At 41.5% G+C, this 21,221-nt stretch overlaps 1 protein-coding gene across 1 annotated transcript in view; it reads left to right on the plus strand.

The window, feature by feature from the left end:
- Positions 1 to 21,010, plus strand: part of LOC122798673 (zinc-binding protein A33-like) — a 251,661-nt gene extending 230,651 nt beyond the window's left edge. The window contains exon 6 of the mRNA XM_044067766.1: positions 19,668 to 21,010. Coding sequence (XP_043923701.1) covers positions 19,668 to 20,194 — 527 coding nt within the window. The 3' untranslated portion in view covers positions 20,195 to 21,010. The remainder of the gene's footprint in view (positions 1 to 19,667) is intronic.
- Positions 21,011 to 21,221: the final 211 nt, after the last annotated feature.

Consider the following 21,221-nt stretch of genomic DNA (forward strand, 5'->3'; position numbering starts at 1 on the left):
GATAGACTCCTTTGAAGCAGTCACAAAGACGTAGACAAGGGTAAGGTGGTTGACACAGCCTATCTAGATCTTGCCAAGGCTTTCAACACCATCCCCCACTCTGGAATTATAGATAAATTCACTAAACTAGGTATAAATCCCTATGTCACAAGATGGGTTGCCAACTGGCTCACTGACAGAACCCACACTGTGAAAGTAGCAGACTCCAAATCCGACTTCAGAACAGTGACAAGTGGAGTACCACAGGGTTCAGTCCTGTGTCCTGTCCTGTTTGGTTTCTACTTCCCTGAAGTACAGGCTAACACAGAAGGTCTTTGGCTAATGAAGTTCCCAGATGACTGCAAACTAGGAGCCGTAATCATAACTACTAATGATGTGGACAGCCTACAAAAGGGCCTCACTGAAAGGGCCTCACTGAGACAGATGCCTGGTGTCAAAGCCATGGCCTCAAGCTCAACGCCAAAAAGTGCATTGTCATCCCCTTTGGTAAATACTCTGTACCCATGAACTACAACATAGGTGGTAGTATACGTAACACTGAAAGTGTGATAAGAGACCTTCGGACACAGGTGGACAGTAGTCACCCCTTTGATAATCACATCGCCACAGTAGTCAGAAAATCCTTCTACATGGCACACCTCATCACAAAAGGTTTCTCATGCAGAAAAAAAGAGATCATTGTTCCCCTCTACTCATCACTCATTAGATCCATTATAGAGTACAACGCCCCTTTTGGTATGTACCTCACAAGACATCTACAACAAACAGAAATACCTCACAAAGAGGATTACTGGCCTCAAATACATGCCCTACACAGACTGTCTCAAAACACTCCAGCTTTACTCTGTCGCATATTTCCTACTCAGAGGTGATCTCTGCCTAACATACAAAGCTATGTCAAACACAGAGCTGTTGGACATGCTCCATTTAAAGAAATCCCAATCCCTCTGAGCTTCAGCTTCAAAACCCAGACCAAAATACAAAAGGAGGGGGTGTATCCATTTTCATAAAAGAAATCCACACCTCCAGGTTAATGTCACAGCACGAGGCCTTGGAGATCATCCAAGTGCAACTAACAGTGGGCAAAGCTGCTTATCAGATCGTAGCCTGCTACAGATCACCTACCTTTTCTCAGGACCCTCACTCAGCATTCCTGAGAACACTGGAAAATATAAAGGTCCTACCAAACACCATGATATTAGGAGATTTCAACTACCCAAACATTGACTGGGAGAATTACTCAAGTGCAAACTCCTTTGTACAATGCTTCCTAGAGTTTATAAACTCAAACACCTGAAACAGCTGGTCACCACGCCCACTAGAGGTGACAACATACTGGATCTGATCATCACCAACATGGGGGATCAGTGTTCCACACCAGAGGTAAACCCCTCGCTGGTAAGATCAGATCATAAAGTAATCACACTGGACATCCACATCCCGACCCCAGCTCCAGTCAAGGAAACCACTGTGAAAAACTTTTCAAAAGGAAACTCCACACTTCTCAAAGTTTCAAAGCCCCCATACTACAGGATAATGCTATCCAATTCGCATTCTATGAGCATCTACAGGGATGCATGTATCGAGCCATCCCAAGTAAAACCAAGACTCACTCCTCCAAAAAGAGGAAACCAGTCTGGTGGTCTCCGGCCATAAATAAGCTCTACAACAGAAGGAGGAAACTACTACATGACAGAGCAAAATTCCAAAAAGGAAAGGCATCACTGATCATTATTAGCAAGAAACTACAATCGCTCATAAAATCATCTAAGGCCAGTTTCGAAAGAAAAATTGCCAAGGAATCTAAAGATAATCACAAAGCCTTCTTTAGCTATATCAAAAATTTAGGTGGCAGCTCTCAGATATGCTCTGAGCTACTGCAAAATGGCAAAAAATACACTGAACCAACTGACATTGCCAACATCCTGGTGGACAAGTTCAGTGCAAACTTCACCCCCCTCACCCCCAAAAGGGCCTGTGTCCATCCCAGAAGAATGCAGAGCCCCAGACATCACGGACATGCAGGTAAAAACAGCCCTCTCCTAAGCTAAGAACACAGCATCAGTGGGACCGAATGGTGTCTTACACGAGCTCCAAAAGGAACTAAACCCTCACCTAAATTCACTGTTCAGACTCAGCCTTACCACAGGCTATGTACCCAAAGAATGGCATACAGCAACAGTCATCCCACTCCACAAAGCTGGTGCTACAACAGAACCTGGGAACTATCACCCTATAAGCCTGACCAGCCTGGTCTGCAAAGCTATGGAGTGAATTATCACGGCACTCATAAACAGAGACATTGGGAACCTCCAGACACTGGACCCTACCCAATTTGGCTTTGTTAAAGGCAGATCCTGCTTCCTAAACCTAGTTGACTTTTTTGAAACAGTTACCAAGGCCATAGATGAAGGGAAGGTAGTCCACACAGCCTACCTGGACCTTGCTAAGGCCTTTGACACCATTCTCCACTCTGGCATCATAGACAAGCTTACCAGCTTGAACATTAACCCCTATGTCTCGAGATGGGTGGCCAACTGGCTCACGGATAGAACACACATGGTCAGAGTTGTGGGTGCCATGTCTGACTCCAAACCAGTCACAAGTGGCATCCCACAGGGCTCGGTCCTGGGACCCGTCCTGTTCGGTATATACTTCTCTGAGGTACAGGCAAGCACGGGATGACTATGGCTGACCAAGTTCACAGATGACTGCAAACTGGGGGCCATAATCGACTCTCCTGCTGACACAGACATCCTCCAGAAGGGTCTTATAGAGACAGATACCTGCTGTCAAAACCATGGCCTCAAGCTGAATGCCAAAAAATGCATAGTCATCCCCTTTGGAAAAAACAAAGTGCCCACGAATTACCACATAGGTGGTAATCCACTAGGTACAGAAAATGTAATTAGGGACCTGGGAACCCAGGTAGATAGTAACCCCTCCTTTGGTACTCACATTGCCAAAGTGGTTAGAAATTCCTTCTATGTAGCCCACCTAATCATGAAAAGGTTCACCTCTAGATCAAGAGAGGTCATTGTCCCACTCTACTCATCACTCATTAGGCCCATAATAGAGTACAATGCCCCATTTGGTATGTACCTTAATCGGCACATGCAACAGCTGGAAAGACCACAGAAATACCTCACCAAGAGGATCATGGGCCTCAAAGAGATGCCCTATGCAGCTCAACTAAAGAAACTCCAGCTCTACTGGGTTGCTTACTGCCTGCTCAGAGGGGGTCTATGCCTGACGTATAAGGCCATGTCCAACCCGGAATTAATCGACATGCTTCACCTCAAGAAAACCAAATCTCTTAGAGCCACATGCTCCAGTGAATTCAGCACAGCAATAAACAGGATGTGCTGGAGGGATCGATTCCTGTTCCAGAGACTTCCCTCACTCTGGAATAGAATCCCAGTTTATGTTAGGCAGAACCCCTCGCTGACTGTCTTCAAGAGGAATCTTGACGAGTGGATGGGAAATTGTAAATTTAACCCTGGGATCACTTCAGTGGCTCTGCTAGACAGAGGCCCAGGAAACTAATTTAAAAGGGAGGCAAAAGCCAACACATTCTGGCTAGGCTTATAAATGCCCTTGGGAAGATAGCCTAGTACCTACCTAGGAACCTATGAACCTACATGCTCTAGGGACCTAAATCTTGTCACCACAATAAACAAAACATGCCAGAGGGATATATTCCTGTCCCAGAGACTTCCCATACTCCAGAATAAACTACCTATCTATATCAAACAAAGCTCCTCATTAGCACTCTTCAAGAAAAAATCTTGATGATTGGATGGGAAATAGGAAATTCACCCCAGGGATCACTTCTGTGTCTCTGATCGACACTGGCACAGGAAAATAAATTTCTTGGGTGGCAAAAGTTAGGGTACCTTTTTGGCTGGGCTTGTATAGGCCCCAGGGCTGATAGCCTAGTACCCACCTATGAACCTATGAACCTTTGAGCCTTGCCTAAAAAAGGTAATATGGGGACAGCAAGAGCCTTGGCCAGTATTCAGAATCATAGGGGCAACAGGTGCAAACCATCGGTAGTGAAGTAACGAGGCTTGTCTATCATGTCATTACAGGCAGACAAAGACTGGATCCCCTTTGAATGACAAAAGAAGCTCATCCAATTGTTGAAGTTTATCGTCTTTCTGTTATATTGCAGTATCATGTAGGTGAAGGTAAGATGCTTCTCAAGGTCAGGGTCATACCAAGAAAAGCAACAGCAGAAGATCCACCAAAAAGTAGTTTATTATAAAACTCTGACGTCTCGGCCACAGCCTTCAAGGAGTATGAATCATAAAAAACCACAGGCAAATTTATACTAATACATAGCACCAATTATACAATTATCTAATAAAAAATAGTGGCAATCAATTTAACAGCATTTTCCAATTAAAATCTTCATTCAAACCAAGCGGAGACAATGTTTTAAACTTTAAAATATATACAGCTTCTTTATGTAACAAAAGTGGTTTAATATTAACATTGTTGTATTCAGAAACAGAAACTTGTTCTAAAACAGTTCCTTGTAAGCCCCTGCTATTACCATTATGAAAATTTAAAAAATGCATAGCTACAGGACTTTCTTCCTTTCTATTGTCAATGTCCCTAATGTGTTCCAAGAGCCTCACTTTAAAGGCTCTCTTAGTTTCACCGATGTAAAATTTTTTACAGGGACACTGCAATGCATATATAACCCCTCAGAGTTACAATGAAAAATATATTTAGTATTAAATTTAATGTTGTTAATACATGAAAAACAAGATACAATAAAATTACATGCCTTGCATTTACCACATGGATAAGTGCCTCTCTTCTCAATACTATGATATATGGGATCTAGTGGTAAATTAAATCTACTTTTAACTAAAAAATCTTTTATATTTTTACCCCTACGATAAGAAAATTTTAAGTCCAAGTCCAACCATGTCTGGACACTAGCTAATGAACATAAATATTTCCAAAATTGTGTAATAACTTTAATAAATTCTGTAGTAAAACAGCCAAATGTAGTTACAAAATATAAAGTTCCTCTATTATCTTGCACCTTGTTATGAGTATATGTATCATTATCAAAAATAAAACACGATTGGTCAATAGTTTGTTTTTTGCCACCATTTAAACGCTTGTAACTATCTTCTAATATTTGTTTGCTATAACCCCTAGCAGAAAAAGATTCTAACAATGAACATAATTCATTATTGAATGTCTCATGGTTATTGCATAACCTAGAAATTCTCAGCATTTCTCCATATGGCAAGGCCTGACGAGTATGGGGCGGATGGCCACTAGTTCCATGTACATACTGGAAACTTCCATCAAATTTTCTATTAATTGAAGTAGCCAAATTACCACCATCTGAAATATCAAGAACCACATCCAAAAATGGGACAATGGTACCAATCCTTAAACCATCAAATTCTAAAGAAAATCTATTAACATTCAAATCTGAAATAAACTGACATACAGAAGATTGACCACCTTCTACTAAAAAAATTAAATCGTCCACATATCTAAAATATTTAATAACATGTGTACGAAAAAAAACATGTCTATATATAACCTCTAATTCAAACAGGCCCATAACAAGGTTTGCATACATCAGGGTCATACCAGCCTGGGCTACATGATCATAGAGCTACTATATATCTCTTGTCATGTTGTCCTGGGAGTTATGTCTCAGATCATTCACACTGACATGTACAAAGAACACGTCATATATGTACCTGTTCTGGAGTGATGTAAGTGCTTGTGTTATTGGTGGATCATAGCACCTGACAGACAACTGACAGTAACCTTTCCCTTGTCCAGCCGAGTGAGTGGAACATCTGTGTGCCTGACTATGAAGTCTCCTACTACTAGTGTGTTGGGTATGTTGTTTTGCCTTAGGGCCTGTTGTGAGGCACACTGCTTTGGTGTATTATGTGTTTTCTGACGTGTGCTTGGAGGTGCATGTTGCTTGCTTGTTTGCTTAGGAGGACACTCTCTCTTTTGCAGATTAATATTTGTATTCTCTGAGTATGGTAATGTGTATTTATGTGTGTGTTTTGCTGGTGCTTATATTGCAGGTTTATGTGAGACAGTTGGTGTTGTGGTTGTATGACCCTACTCCTCCTGACTGTATTGTCCAGTATTGGGTTGACAGAGCTTAGCCACCGTTTTGACCCTGTTTGTTCCAGCATGTGGTGCATCAACCAATATGTGATATGGTCATGGCCTATGCATGCAATACACTCACAATACACCTAGTATGATAAGCCTGCTGAGGTTAGCAAATGTGAAAAAACCTTTGGGCAAACTGTCAGCAAGTAATGTCTGTATTGCACCCTGTAACTCCATATTGCTTGCTGAAGTGTAAAGACGTACTTAGTTTGGATTAAGAACCCCCCGCACTTGCCAGCTGTGTGTGTGTGTGTGTGTGTGTGTGTGTGTGTCTGTGTGTGTGTGCGTGCGTGCGTGCGTGTGTGTGTGTGTGTGTCTCCCTGGGGAGAGATCAACCTTTTTGGAGACTACTCACACCCCTTAAAAGTGGTATACTCATCTTTGTCAAGTCTGATGATGTCACCATCCTACAAATATACCTGTGGAAAGAAGAAATCTTAGTAATGTGTATAGTGTGTTGTGTAAATGCACACTGCTGTAGTGTCATAATGTAGTTAGATAGGGGCTTGAATCCTGCACTTGTCAACTCTGAGTGTGTGTGTCTCCCTGGAAGAAGCAACCTTTTTCGTGACTATTCACACCCCTTAAAAATGGTATACTCAACTTTGTCAAGTCTGATGATGTCATCATCCTACAAATATACCTGTGGAAAGCAGAAATCCCAATAATGTGTATAGCATGTTGTGTAAATGCATACTGCTGTAGTATCCTTATGTAGGGGTTCAAATCCTGCACTGGCCTTCTGTGAGTGTGTGCGTCTTCCTGGGGAGGAGCAACCTTTTTGGAGACTACTCACACCCCTTAAAAGTGGTATACTCAACTTTGTCAAGTCTGATGATGCCACCATCCTACAAATATACCTGTGGAAAGAAGAAATCCCAGTAATGTGTGTAGCGTGTCATGTAAATGTGTACTACTGTAATATCATAATGTAATTAGATAGGGTTCAAATCCTACACTTGCCAACTGTGTGTGTCTCTCCCTGGGGGAGGGGCAACTTTTTTGGAGACTACTCACACCCCTTAAAAGTGGTATACTCATCTTTGTCAAGTCTGATGATGTCACCATCCTACAAATATACCTGTGGAAAGAAGAAATCCTAGTAATGTGTATAGTGTGTCATGTAAATGTGTACTGCTGTAGTATCCTAATGTACTTAAGAAGAAGTTTGAATATCGCGCTTACTGACTGTGTGTGTGTGTGTTCCAGGTGTGTGACACCATTGGTCAATGTGGAGTGGGTTTTGATTTTTCTAGTGTATGACATATCACAATGACAACTGTATGTTCATTACACATGTAAGGTAGTTGTGGGGCAAAGCCATATACATACATGTGACCTCAATTATTTCATAGATGGGTACTCTACTTTCTCCATGAATGCATCTGTTATCTTTGCCAGAGCGTGCTGGCACTTTCCAGACCTTAGGTCACTTCTGTATGCTAGTGACAAGCTTAGCCACTGCAGTGAACGATGGGTCAGATCTTCTGTTTCACATCCACTCATCACAGTTTCTGTTGAAGAGTGTGAGTGAGAGTTTATGCTTTAGGTATATTTGAATCCTGTTCCAAAGCAAGCAAAGTCTGGCAAAGATGACTAATCATTATAGGTGTGCAACAACCTCTGTGGATCTGCATGCAAACCCTTTATTGCTTATGTGCTCCACAGAGGGATTTCCATAACCCTTTGGTAATGTGATTAACAAAGGAGAGATGACTAAACACATGGCTCTATGTACACATTAGTACCTGTTCCACATTTTGGGGGCTACTACCTATGTTGTACTCTGGGGATACTTTGTTTTCTGAAAGTGGATAACTATGCTTTCTTTGGCTTATAGCTTTACAGCATGAGTTTGACACCAGGTATCTGTCTCTATGATACCCTTTAGGTGGATGTGTGTGTCATCTGGAGAATAAAGTATACCCCATAGTATGCATTTTCATCAAACGTGGGCAGACATATGCCTACTGTGTTTGCTTGTACCTAACAAAGATATATGCCAAACAGGAGTGGTCCCAGGGCTGAGTGCAGGGGAGTACCACTTGTTACTGGCATAGAATTGTACATGGAGGATGCAAATGTTACTGTGTGTCCTACATCTGTGCATCAGTTGTCAATCCATCATCTAACAATCGTTTATGGTCAGTCTGTTGAGGATATGTATAATACCAGAATGTGGGATGGGTATGAATTGCATGACAGCCTGGAACATGAGTGTGGTAGAAAGAGGTGTGGCATGTCTGCCGGGGGCATGATGACCAGCAGTGCTCTGACGAGAACCCCTGGGCATCTGCCTATGTGGGCTAGGCTTGCATCAGCCCTAGGGCCGATAGTCTAGTACCAACCTATGTACCTATGGTACTGTTCCAGACATCTGGCTATGGCTGCTGTGTCCTGATACATGTGCCATAGATAGCACACTGTCCTGGCCAGTGCCAACCGTATGCTGTCCCTCAGCTAAGGGCAATGGTGGTGATGATGGATGTACAGGCAGTATGACTGTGTGCATGGATGGGGTGGAGACTTGTGTACTGTCAATTGGTGGCCCAACAACAGACCCTGACAAACCTGCCTGTGCCTCAGCACACCTATCCTCATTATCACTGTCTGTCTCAGTGACATCAGGTTCCCTGCTGTACTGAACCAGCCCCACCTCGGCACCTGTGAGAGAAAAACAGGAAACACACTTTAAGACCTGAACATAACTTCAGACCACATGCGCACATGCACACATGCACACATACGCACATGCACACATGTGCACATGCACACCTGCACATATGTGCACATGCACACATGTGCACATGAGCACATGCACACATGCACACATGCGCACATTCACACATGCACACATGCACACTTGCGCACATGCACACATGCACACACACAAAAATACACTCCTCCCTAAAGCAGACACACATAACACCAGCAATCACAGAACATACACAATAGCAGGTGATGGTGGGGTACAGTATCACAAGCAAAACAGTCATATCACACATATCAGCATGCAGGCCATGTGTTGCTCAACAGCATGTAGTGCAAGTGTAGTCAGTCCTTGTTACTAACAGTATACATGGCTTTGATGCATGTGTTTTGTTATTAGGTGATGGCCCTCCCCCTGGAACACAATGCATACATGGACACAACATTGCTGTGCAGGTATTCATAACCCTGTAATGTACTGTGCATCATAACTCACAGGTGTACATACCATTGCTGGATGTGTATCTGTGTGTCAGATAGGTATCCAATGCTGATTACAGCCTTTGTGTCTTTAGCAAATAATTGTGGACACATTTTTAGCACATACATGATGAGTATTCACACATCATCATCAGTGGTGCATGGATAATTGATGGAATACCATTCGGCCACATACCCAATGTATGGTACTTATGGTGAGTGTAGATCATATTGTGGACATGCCAGTCTCATCCATGACATGGCATGCTAAAACACAACTGCATATTTAAACACTACACATACCCAATGTGTGTTATATTACCTAGCCACTCAATAGCATCACAAGACATATATGTGTCAGTTGTGCAAATGGTGATTGGTATCCATACTGTTTAGAGGTGCATATGTGCACACACACGCAATATTAAGGTATATAGCTATGAAAGCTATGTGTACTACTGTGGTTACAATAACTGGATGGGGTATAGTACCATAGGCCATCATCATGAAGCATCAGGTGGTCACTCAAGGCTACAAATGTTTCCCAAACCAGCACTAATCATGCTGTGTCAGAACTGTACTACCTTGGCTAAATTCACCATTTCACAACCAGTTGTTGCATGAGTTTGTAAGGAGGCCAATAAGGAGCATTCCCTGACATGAATGTGTAGTGTGTTGCAGAGTGTTTAAATGCCCCATGATAGGCCTCTACCCCTCAGGTATATTATGTGTAATGTGTGGATGAGATTTTGGATACTGGAGTGTATCTTTACAGAGGGTTTGGGAATCCTTTATGTGTAGCATGTTAAAATGCTCTGTGTATGACATATATTTGTATGTTATGTGCATGTTGAGTATCAACTGTGCCTGTCCAATGGTCACTACAGTCTAACCACATTTGTTTGAGATGGTCTGGGTATTGCATGTGTTTGAGGCAGCTAATCACATTAGTGAAATGTGTGTGCTCTTACACCAAACATGCACAGCATGCATTATGGTTAGGTGTGTTACATGTGTACATGGCCTACACCTTAACTATGACATGCACTTTTTATTTACAATAATAAATGTAGAACACACTAACCAGCATCTGTCTGCTGCCTTGATGTCACCCCAGAGGGACCTACATTGACAGTTTGTCAGTGGCCACAACTGTGGCATTGCTACTGTGTGTTTGCAATCTTACAGTACAACAACAGTTTACATTCACATGGCTACAGATTATGTTCCAAATGATCAGTATTGCACAACAACAGGCTCCACATCTTTGAATGACATATTCCACATCTCACATATGCGTGATCTACCAGTACAGATAACAGTAGTCTACAGATTTGCCATGTTACCTTCATGCTCCATGTGTGCTTGCTGGGTGGCTCCAACCTCCATCATGGTGTATGTCTGCTGCTGTTGTTGTTGGACAGGTGCCACCAGGCTCAGGAGCAGCTCCTCCACTCTGGTGAGGGGGGGAGGGATGAATATTAACACCACCTCCTGTTGCAAGCTGTTGCCTCCGCACATCAGCAAAATGCTGACGGACATGTCTGAGAAGATCACTGCAGTGGTGGCGTACCTGCTCATATGTCCGGTTATGCAGGCCTACGTCATTGACCCTGCAGACAGCATCTTGCCACATTGCAGTATGCTTCTGCTGGTCCTGGCTGGTTCATGTAAACATAAGACGGTAGTGCTGAATCATACTGCTAGTAATGATATCATCTTCAGCACTACTGTAACTGGAGTTCCTGAGATGGGCCATGATTCCTGGAAGAAATAAATACAAAAATATGTCTGAGCAAGTCATATGGCACATTTAACATTATACAGTACAGATATCACTGAACTTCCATATATAACAACCTATTAGCTAACTGAGAGTGAAACACTGTAACTGCCACTTATCACTGCTCACCCCACAACTGCTTGAAAGTGCCTTGCTCACTCTCTATCAAATGAACCATGTTCTGCACAGCAACAAAATAAAATCACTATATAAATCTATACAAGAGTATCTGGCACACTGTATGCAACACAATGCACCACCTAGCCACAGCAGACATACATCAAGCTGATGTGTAAAAAATATATCATCCATCACAATCAGTGTAAGGTCCAGTAAATGTATTACTATTATACCACACAACTTGTTAATGGCAAACTCGTGGCCAAAATATGTGCACAATTGTGAATATAGGTTGCATACTGCTGTAGTACACTATGAATGTTGCTACATACAGTTATATGTATTACCACACATATGTCAAAGGACATGTTACAGACATACCCACACACACATCGGACATAATTACAGGACACAAAGGTATGACAACCCAGATAAGCTTTCAGTGTGTACTATACAGTACTGTGTGCCAGTACTTACACAACCTTAATCTTGAGAAATGTAATCTGTGATGAATACAGGGACCACACAAAACAGTGGATGCAAGCAATGTGGACATACACCATACTTTGATGTATAGGCCCAGAGCTTCAAGTAGTACTACAGTACACACAGGATTTGCATTCAACATCGGTACCAGTCAATAATCATAGATGTAGTGGTTTAGCCTCCAGTGACACACCCCAGTTAAAACCAAAGGACTTAATCACACTGTATGCAATTGCACTTGTACTGCCTAGCAACAGAATACACAGCTTTTGCTAGGATCAAAGCAAAGTCCAATAATACCATGACATAAACAGTTTCCCACTAAGCTAGCCCACAGATACATATCTTTGATGTATTCACAAACATATTGACCATCACAGTCAGTCAACAGTACAGAGAATCTATTGCAACAAGTAGATGTTGGTGTGTATGAGTATATATAACTATATATATATATATATATATATATATGTATATATACATATACACATCCATTGGTCTACATATACATTTCACCTTTCATAGTGAGAATATCAATTGTACAAAGGATGTAAGGTGTACAGTAATGTAATAAAATCGCACTGTCTTGGGATAAATGCATTGAAGATGTTCACAGCCCAGGTAGCTTTAGCAGGCCTTACTGGCTTCAACATTGCAAACTGAACAAACCACCCACACTGTTTAACCACCACATGTCATATACCAACATTGTATGCTGTCTTGTTTGTCACACACTAAAACCTACATACAAATATGTGCATACTAACCTTCAACAACATATATATTTCCCCTCTTCACAAACAGTTGCAATATGTCCCTTGCTCTATGCACATATACAGATGTGAATATATATGACACATATATATTTCTCCATATGTGTGTAGCATACACACACAAGGTCCACACTGTAAGTCCCTGGACCTCACAGCTGAACTATTGGGCCTTGCTGCAACACAAACAGGTGTCACATATGAACATGCACTAACATTAGGGGGGTATATATGGCAACAGATGCTAGATAAGCATACTAGACTGCTACAGCAGTTGCCAGTGCTAAGCTACACTTTAATATGACTATCATGCATGTGTTGTTCTGTCACACGCATGTTTATATAATGTCAGCGCTAATCCACCCAACAGCCATTGGCCACACTACTGTACAGAACACAGATAACATGGATCAGATCTTTGACATTTAATGCTGAGCTACACATTTCACAGGTATGTCCCACTGCCCACAAGTACACACAGTATTGTCCATAGCAGTAGTTAAGCAGAACATCTGTGCATAAAGAAGTACTGCTGCCACATATGAATGGTTCACATAACATCTACTACATGCCAGTAAATACATATGTGTCACATACCTTTCCTTTGTATGATTTGGTAATATTTATTTTTCCTTTTCTCTGTCTCTCTCTCTCTCTCTCTCTGTCTCTCTCTCTCTCTGTCAGTCTGTGCAATAGAGTGATTGAGTTTGTTGGCAGAGATTGCAGCCTGCTTTTGTAGGAATTTGCACATGAGCATATGATGGCCTCTGCACCAATTAGTGGCCACCATTTGCTAATTGCATGCAGCCTGCTGTGTAGTAATTGCAGTAATCACTATCATAGCAACCCAGTACTATAGATTGCTGACTCATGTAGGCGTGGCCCTTTCAGCTTTCCAAGATGGAGATCATCCTTGTTTGCTGTGGACATCATTGTTTAAGACAAAAGGTTGGTATAGTTCTTATATCAGAAGCCAGGGGTGTAGCCAGAGATTTACATTTTGTACTCAGACCTAATGTTGCTGCTTACAGTACCCTCTTGTCAGTGTAGAAATGTACTCACCCCTCAAAATGCTACCCCAAGATACATGGAAAGATGTACTTTCTTTTCAACTGTTACAATTAACTGCCATACAAAGCTAGTTATTGAGATGTATTCCTTTGGCACAATAATTGTTTGTGAACTGCTATACTGTGAATATTCATTTACTCAGTTCTAAACAGTTTGTGCTTTTTTAGTGTTGACATTAGCACAAGCTGCTCAGAAAAACTGGACACATTTCAGTACTGTGAGTATGCGTACCGACATCCTTGGTAGACCCTGCACACACAGGTATATTCTACATTTGGGTAGGGTTGCAGAAGTACAGAGAGTGGAAGTACTATTGTGTGAATTTTATCTTGCTGGACTTATAGGGCTGCTGTGTACATGTTAGTTTATCAAGGCAAGTAGTCTGTCTGCGTAACTCCCAACTGTGGACCTATCCACATGATAGCCAGAGAATAGGCTGTTATTTTTTTCTGTGCACCACACAGGTCTTTTCAGCAATAGAGCAATAGCATTCTTATAGTTGGTTGCTACCAGTACATGGCTGCATCCATTTGTATTTCAGTGTTGTATTCCTACATAAGGGTATGCTTCCGAAACTCATTCCAAAGCTTTTGCACAGTGTATAACAGCAGAAAGGCTGATATGCCTCTGTGTTTCTGCCTCTGCCAGATCTCTCAACGACTCAGGTACATATTTAAACAGACTTCGGGAAAAGTCAAGAAAAAGTCAAGGACAATCAGGGACACTTTTAAAATATTAGTGCCATTAAGTTGAGACATTGAGAGAATCAGAGCATATGAATTAATACACCTTTTCTGAAGTAAAAGAAGTGTCTAACTTTTAATTATTGTCATTATTCATTAAGTATAATTCACCACCTTTCTGACCAAAGTCAGTAGTTTTGGGAGGGATTCAGAGGGACAGAGGTAAAATTTGTTTCAAAATCAGGGACATCCCTGAAAATTAGGGACAGTTGGGAGGTATGGCCTCTGCCCTAAACAGATATGCCAGTGTTTGTCCCGCTGTGATACTGTGTGGGGTTGTAAAGTGATGGTGTAACATTATTTCCTGCTAGAATGGCTGCTTCTCTTATCACAGTCATGTAATGTAATCCCACAACAACTGTTGGTCAACATCCACAGAACAAGTTGTGTGGTATGGTATTCCTATTTTTCCTTTACATTCACTCATTCTGATGCATGATATATTTATTTAAGCACCAACTTGATGTATATCTACTGTGGCTTAGTGGTACTTCATGTTGTGTAGTGTGGTCAAGGTCTGGGGTTCGAGACTTACAGAGGTGTTTTATTTTGCTCCTGAGCAGAACAAGGGCCTTCACATACAGAGTGACTAAGGCACTTTTAAGCAGTTGTAAGCAGGTTTGCGTGGGTTTGCGCATTGTTGCGCATTGCTTAGCCAAGCACAAACAAGCACAAACTCACGCAAAGCCGCTAACTACTGCTTAATAGTGCTTACTCCTGCTAACCCCCGTGCTCATTTCTTTGAAAGAAAAGAAAAATGGGGAGATAGGAAAGTGGTGAAAAAGGGGCACAAAGAGGGAACGACAGTATGGAAAATAGCTCAGGATGTGCAGGATGGGTATAGGGAAGGTCCATAGCTGCCCATTTCTTCAACAGCAACAGCTGTGCATATGCAATAAATTTGGAGGTAGATATGAAACCTTTAACCCCTGAGAGAAGGGTGAGGACAACAAAGTATGTTTTAATGCCAATTAAATAGCATTTCATGTGTCCAGTGGACATGTGTGCAAAATGGGCAGCTATGTATGGGGCGTAATTTTTTTTTTGGGAGCGGATTGCCCTTTTTTTTCAGGTGAGAGTGGAATGTGGGGTAGGGGAAGTAGGTATATTTGGGGAGGTAGGTTGACAAGACAAACAAAACAGACAAGACAAACAAGCCGCATACAGGGGCGGTATATGACACATGTGGTGGGTGAACACCTTTGACGGGGAGGGATGTTTGGAAATCGTAAGCCCATGAGCCCCCAGATGGAAACAGTGGGACTGAGATCCCCACCCATGGGCAGTCACCACTGCACCTTCACAGCTCAGAGGGTGGCTGTGCTGGGGGCTGTGTAGACGGGACAGGCTGACCTGGGAGTTGCGCCACTCAGGCCTCAAGCTGGTGTAGAGGTTCTGCAACAGAACATTCAATATCTCTACGCACTCCAGCCCGGACCATTCGAAGGGTGATAGGTGGCTCTCCTCTTCCCACGCTTGCACGGGGGGGGGGGCTGAGCCCCATCCCCTGCAGAACTTCCACCTGAAGGTGGCACAGGGCCAGTGGAGGAGGAGGTCCCAGGCTGGGCACCAGATCTGCTGGTGCCAGCTGCCATGGCCAGCTGAGGTGCGACAGGTGGGTCTGCTGGGACCGTCCTTCCCATACAAACTATGTTAAGGAGAGTTTAATAGAGATATGGGTTAGTAACAGTCAACAGAATTCCCAAATAGTTATAACAGCATGCAGAAGTATTCCCATTAACCCAACACACCAGATTTTCAACAGTTGAAAAGCAAGCATAACCCATGCATATATATAGAACAATAGTGGACATTACAACAGCATGCAGGTTGAATTGAGGGCAACAAGCCACCAATATTGTGGTATTTTAACAGGGCACATACATAGAAATAAATGCAAATATTTATAAACCAATAGGACATATGTCCCAACAAATGTTTTGAGATTAGACATACCGATTGAGGTGTGGAATTGCATTTTTGATGCACATACAGTAGGGTGGAAAAAGATAGCTCAATTAACAACTTATATATCCTTCTAGTTTTCACTACATTCCTATTAACTGCAGTTATATGTCCCTTACATGTAGTATTACACTACCCAACGTCATTATATTGTGCAATTGGATTTTGCTAGATCATTATATACATGAGTTGTATCTTACATACAAGCTGTGCAAGATGCAGATGTTACTGCAACATATTTTGAGAGTTGCTCACACATACACTACTGCTAGGATGGTACACTGACAGCTCTACTTTCATATAATTATTTAGATATGTTCAGGTGAAAGTATCAGTTATATGTTAACACCTCCCTATATTTCTGGCAGCACACTGACATTTCTGGGGAACACAATACCAAGCTACTCATGTGCCAGATTAACCTGTACATGCTGGGCATGAACCAACAGTTGAGGGCTGTACATATGCATAAAAGCTACTGGCACTCCCTTCATCCATGTTATATGGGCCTACCCAAGTGTGGGCTGACACTGCTTAATACAACACTACTATTTGTAGAATGCAACAGTACAACAATATATCAAAGAAAATGACACAGACGCACTCCAGGAATTATACATTTATTAAAGGATTATTACACCTTTATTTATTGAGTTAAAACACTTTTTTGTAGGCTCTCTCATTTATTTTATATAACAGTACATGCAGAATAATTACTAACCTGCCTGATGCTGCAGCCTTTGCAGCCTATCTTCATGCGCTTGCTGGTTCATAGCCCGGACACCTGCAGCTGTGAAGTAAATGCAGTGATATTGAGACATACCTATCTATAGTATAGACAAGCATAGCAATTCTTAACTACTTTATACAATGGCTACTTACTCAGTACTGGGGCATTAGGCATCGCATGGGATTCCTGGATCCACTGGTCCAGTTGATCCTCCCTATGTCTCTTCAGGTCAGAATAATGGTGCCTGACCTGCTCACCAGTCTGAGGAACACCAGTGGCACTGGGGAGCTCATGGGCAAGACTGTTCCAGGCCTCCGTTTTATATTGGGTACGCTGGTACTGGCCCCTCAGGAGTCTTTCCTCATAATTGTGGACAATGAGCCAAACCATTACTTTGGACTCCTCAGTGCCCCAGCTTTGCGCTCTAAATTGAGTGCCTTCTCCAACACCTGACATGCTGACTGCAGAAGGAAGCTACAACCAGTTATAACAAGTATTCCCACCTATGGAGCTTAAATATGCCTAATTTCCCACACTTATTTGTGATTGGCCAGTTTTGGAAAAACTCAGCTGTAGGCATGCCTGCTTAGCTGATGTTGGCAATGTGTAAAATTCCTTTGATAGATATGTGTCTGTTGAAAGTGCATGTTTATGAAATGCTGTCATGGCTTAGTGGTTAAGTACTGTGACTATAGTGCACAGTAGCCTGAATTGGAGCCCTGTCACTGCTTTTTATTTTCCTACTGGGCAGACCTGACTGGTTAAGGTACAGTAAAGGAGGTGTGGTTGTGTTTAACCGACTTTGCTCAACTTTGCCCAATGTTGCTCAACGTTGCTCGACGTTGCTCAACGTTGCTCGCCATTGTTTGACATTGCTCAATGTTGCTCGACGTTGCCCGACATTGCGCTGGTTAATGCAGTGCACAGCTATGAGCAATTTTATTTAAATATGCTCAATACTGGTAAAATGTGCTTAGCAGTATGCCTCAGAATGCATAACCATTTCATCTTCGTATATATATATATATATATATATATATATATATATATATACATATATATATATATATATATATATATATATATATATATATATATATATATAAAATTTGTTCATTACTATATTTAACTTTTCAATGCTTTTTAAAAAACTTATACATAAAAAATGTCAGGAAATATTTTTGTATACAGATTTCCAACAGAAAATGGAATGTGCAGTAGTGGGACTCGAACCAGGAATGCCTCCTCTTTGTGTGAAAGCTCCAACCATTACACTAGTGCTATTGTGCTTAATTTGCCTATATCCTCTTATGGTGTCTAAGCTTCTAACTGTAGCTAAGCAATGGTCAAACCCGCGCAAACATGTGCAAATACGGGCAGCTATATCGGATGAAATTAAAAAAAAAAAAAAAAAAATCTATTTTTAATTTTGTCAGTTGTTTAACATATGGGGGAGTGTAGTGTTACATTGTGCACATGTGAGCGGACTTGCTCATTTAACTTGAAATTGCGGCATTTCTTCATTGCAGGGGAGTGGATTTTTGGACTGCTCGGCAGTCCGACACGCCCCCTACACTCATCCACGCTCCGTGTAAGCTTTAGAGTTGAGGCAGCATACCCTCATTAATATGCATGGCGTGCTGCCGTCATACTCTTAGACTGGCGCTTCTGTGCAAGACTAATCTAGTCTTACACAGAAGATTAGTAAATCCTGGTGATGGTCTTTATAATGACTATAATCTTATTTACATAAATATTAGTTACATTTCTCCTTGGTTCACCGCAGGGTACTTCTGGTGATCACAATAAATAAATACATGTGCAAACTCAGATACACAAGCATAATGTACACTATTCTGGGGTTACTTGAAGACTGCAAAATGACTCCCATTTAGAATTAGCTAGGGGTAGATACAGCTCTCTGCACCTAGGTGACAGCTAACAGTACCAGAGTAATGCCTCTAAGATTACCCGACATCACAACTGTGCAGATACAATTATACTTCCACGGTGACATTTGATATGGGTCTTCTCTCCCATCTATAAACCCAGGTATGACTGTGAGTCTTATATGGGAGAGGTACTTGTTTATATCAACTACCAACAAGCAGGTGTGTAAAAAAGGAAGTCAGGGAGACAAAACCTGTGTCACTGTTGACCCAGCCGCAATTAAATATTAGCTGTACCTGCACCCCCACACTGAGATGTGTTCCTTGACTCTAACAATTATGTGGAAATCCAAGACAGATCAGCTGGTCTTTAGTGGGTTGTTCTAAGTAATTTTTGACATTGTGTTTACTTGGTATAGATGGTTTTCAAGTCAAAATATGAATCCAGTTAACAGTAGCTGGTTGGTTTATAAGAAAACATTCTTATATTTATTTATGAGATAACTGTCTCAGAGTTTGATGTCGTTAATCCTTACGGATCACAACTAACTGAAATGGGATTTATGTTCTGGGCCCTGCTGGACCTGAGGGAGTAGAACATTATTAGGGAATAATTCAGTAAAGACATTTTAATTTGTATTGCAAATTGTCCTTCTGCTGGACTAATGTGTACTATTTGTGGAATTTATGAACTTTTGCCTTTCTATCAAGGCAGAACCTATAATATGAACTGCTTTCTTTTTACAGGCCTGTCTCATCTGACCTTGGACCCTAACACAGCACATCCTGGGCTCACTCTGTCTGAGGACCTTACCAGTGTCACATATGGTGCTTCTAAGCTTCAGTTCTTTGACAACCCTAAAAGATATGATTCACATCCCTGTGTGCTGGGATCACAGGGCTTCACATCAGGAAGGCATTACTGGGAGGTGGAGGTGGGGTGCAAGATGGACTGGCATTTAGGTGTTACTACAGAGTTCAGCAACAGGAAGGGGATAGTTGCAATGAACCCAAAGTGTGGATATTGGGTAATATCTCTGACTGTCAACATGTACCATGCTCTGGATCTGTCAATCCCACTTCTCGGACTAAGTGTGAAACCACAAAAGATTGGAGTGTACCTAGACTATGAGGGAGGTCAGGTGTCATTTTATAATGCTGATAACATGTCCCACATCTACACCTTTACTGATACTTTCACAGAGAGACTTTACCCTTATTTTTGGGTTGGGTTTGATTCAGAACCACTAAACCAATTTCAGCTTAAACTGTAATGATGACTTGCACATACCAATGTTTATTGTCAAGCAAATTATTGATGTATCCAAATGTCTATAAAATACATTTTAGTCACTGTATAACAAAGTAAAAACATACTTATTTCAGAACTGCTATAAGTAGAGGTATATTTATAAGTGAGAGATATTAGTGGATAATTAAACAGTTGCATAAATTTATTTCATTGTACTGCACTCCCAATACACAAGTGTTATTTGCACTGGGTGGGGTGGGGTGCTGAAACATTTTTACATGAATCCTAAGAGAAAATTGCATTTCTTCCAAGTAAAAGTTTGAACATTATATACATCACTGCATATGGAACTTACTGCTGCCAAAAAGTCATATGGCCAAAGTCAAGGCTCTTACTTAAGTCATACATATAGCAGTGTCTGCTTGTGGAGCCATTTGTTTGTGAAAAGCATAATAGGTGAACTTATAGAGCATTTATATGATGTAAAAAGAAAAGAAGTAAAAATACCGATTGCTAGGAAATATGCAATCGCAAATTTGTACTCAGTACTCCATAGCAGCCTTGGAAAGTTAAAATTGTAGTATCTTACCAAGATATCAGTTAGCATTTGCTCTGAATTTTCGCCAACATTCTAGACTTTTACATTTGATGAAAAGCTACAAATGCCTTTTTATGAACTATTTACTAAATGTTATTATTGCAAAATATTATACTTGCTTATTCATCTTAAGAAGAATGTCTTAGAACTTCTGTTAACTAAGTTTTGATTGTCTGGAATTTCATTACCTGTTGTATTTTACAAGTGAAGTGCCAAACAAAAATAAAGGATTGCGTTTCAGTGGTATTTCTTTTTTAATCAAAAAGTGCTTCAAACACATGGTGCTTAAGATTGGTAGTGAATGGATATATCTCCAGCCAGTTTGAACAGCCTCACTGGCCCACAGCCTGAACACTGCATGCACAGCCTCACTGACCCATAGCCTGAACACTGCATGCACACCCTCAATGTCCCACACCTGAACACTGCATGCACAGCCTCACTGACCCAC

Source organism: Protopterus annectens, chromosome 3.part1, assembly GCF_019279795.1.
Source record: "Protopterus annectens isolate FY-2018-M chromosome 3.part1, PAN1.0, whole genome shotgun sequence".
NCBI lineage: Eukaryota > Metazoa > Chordata > Ceratodontiformes > Protopteridae > Protopterus > Protopterus annectens.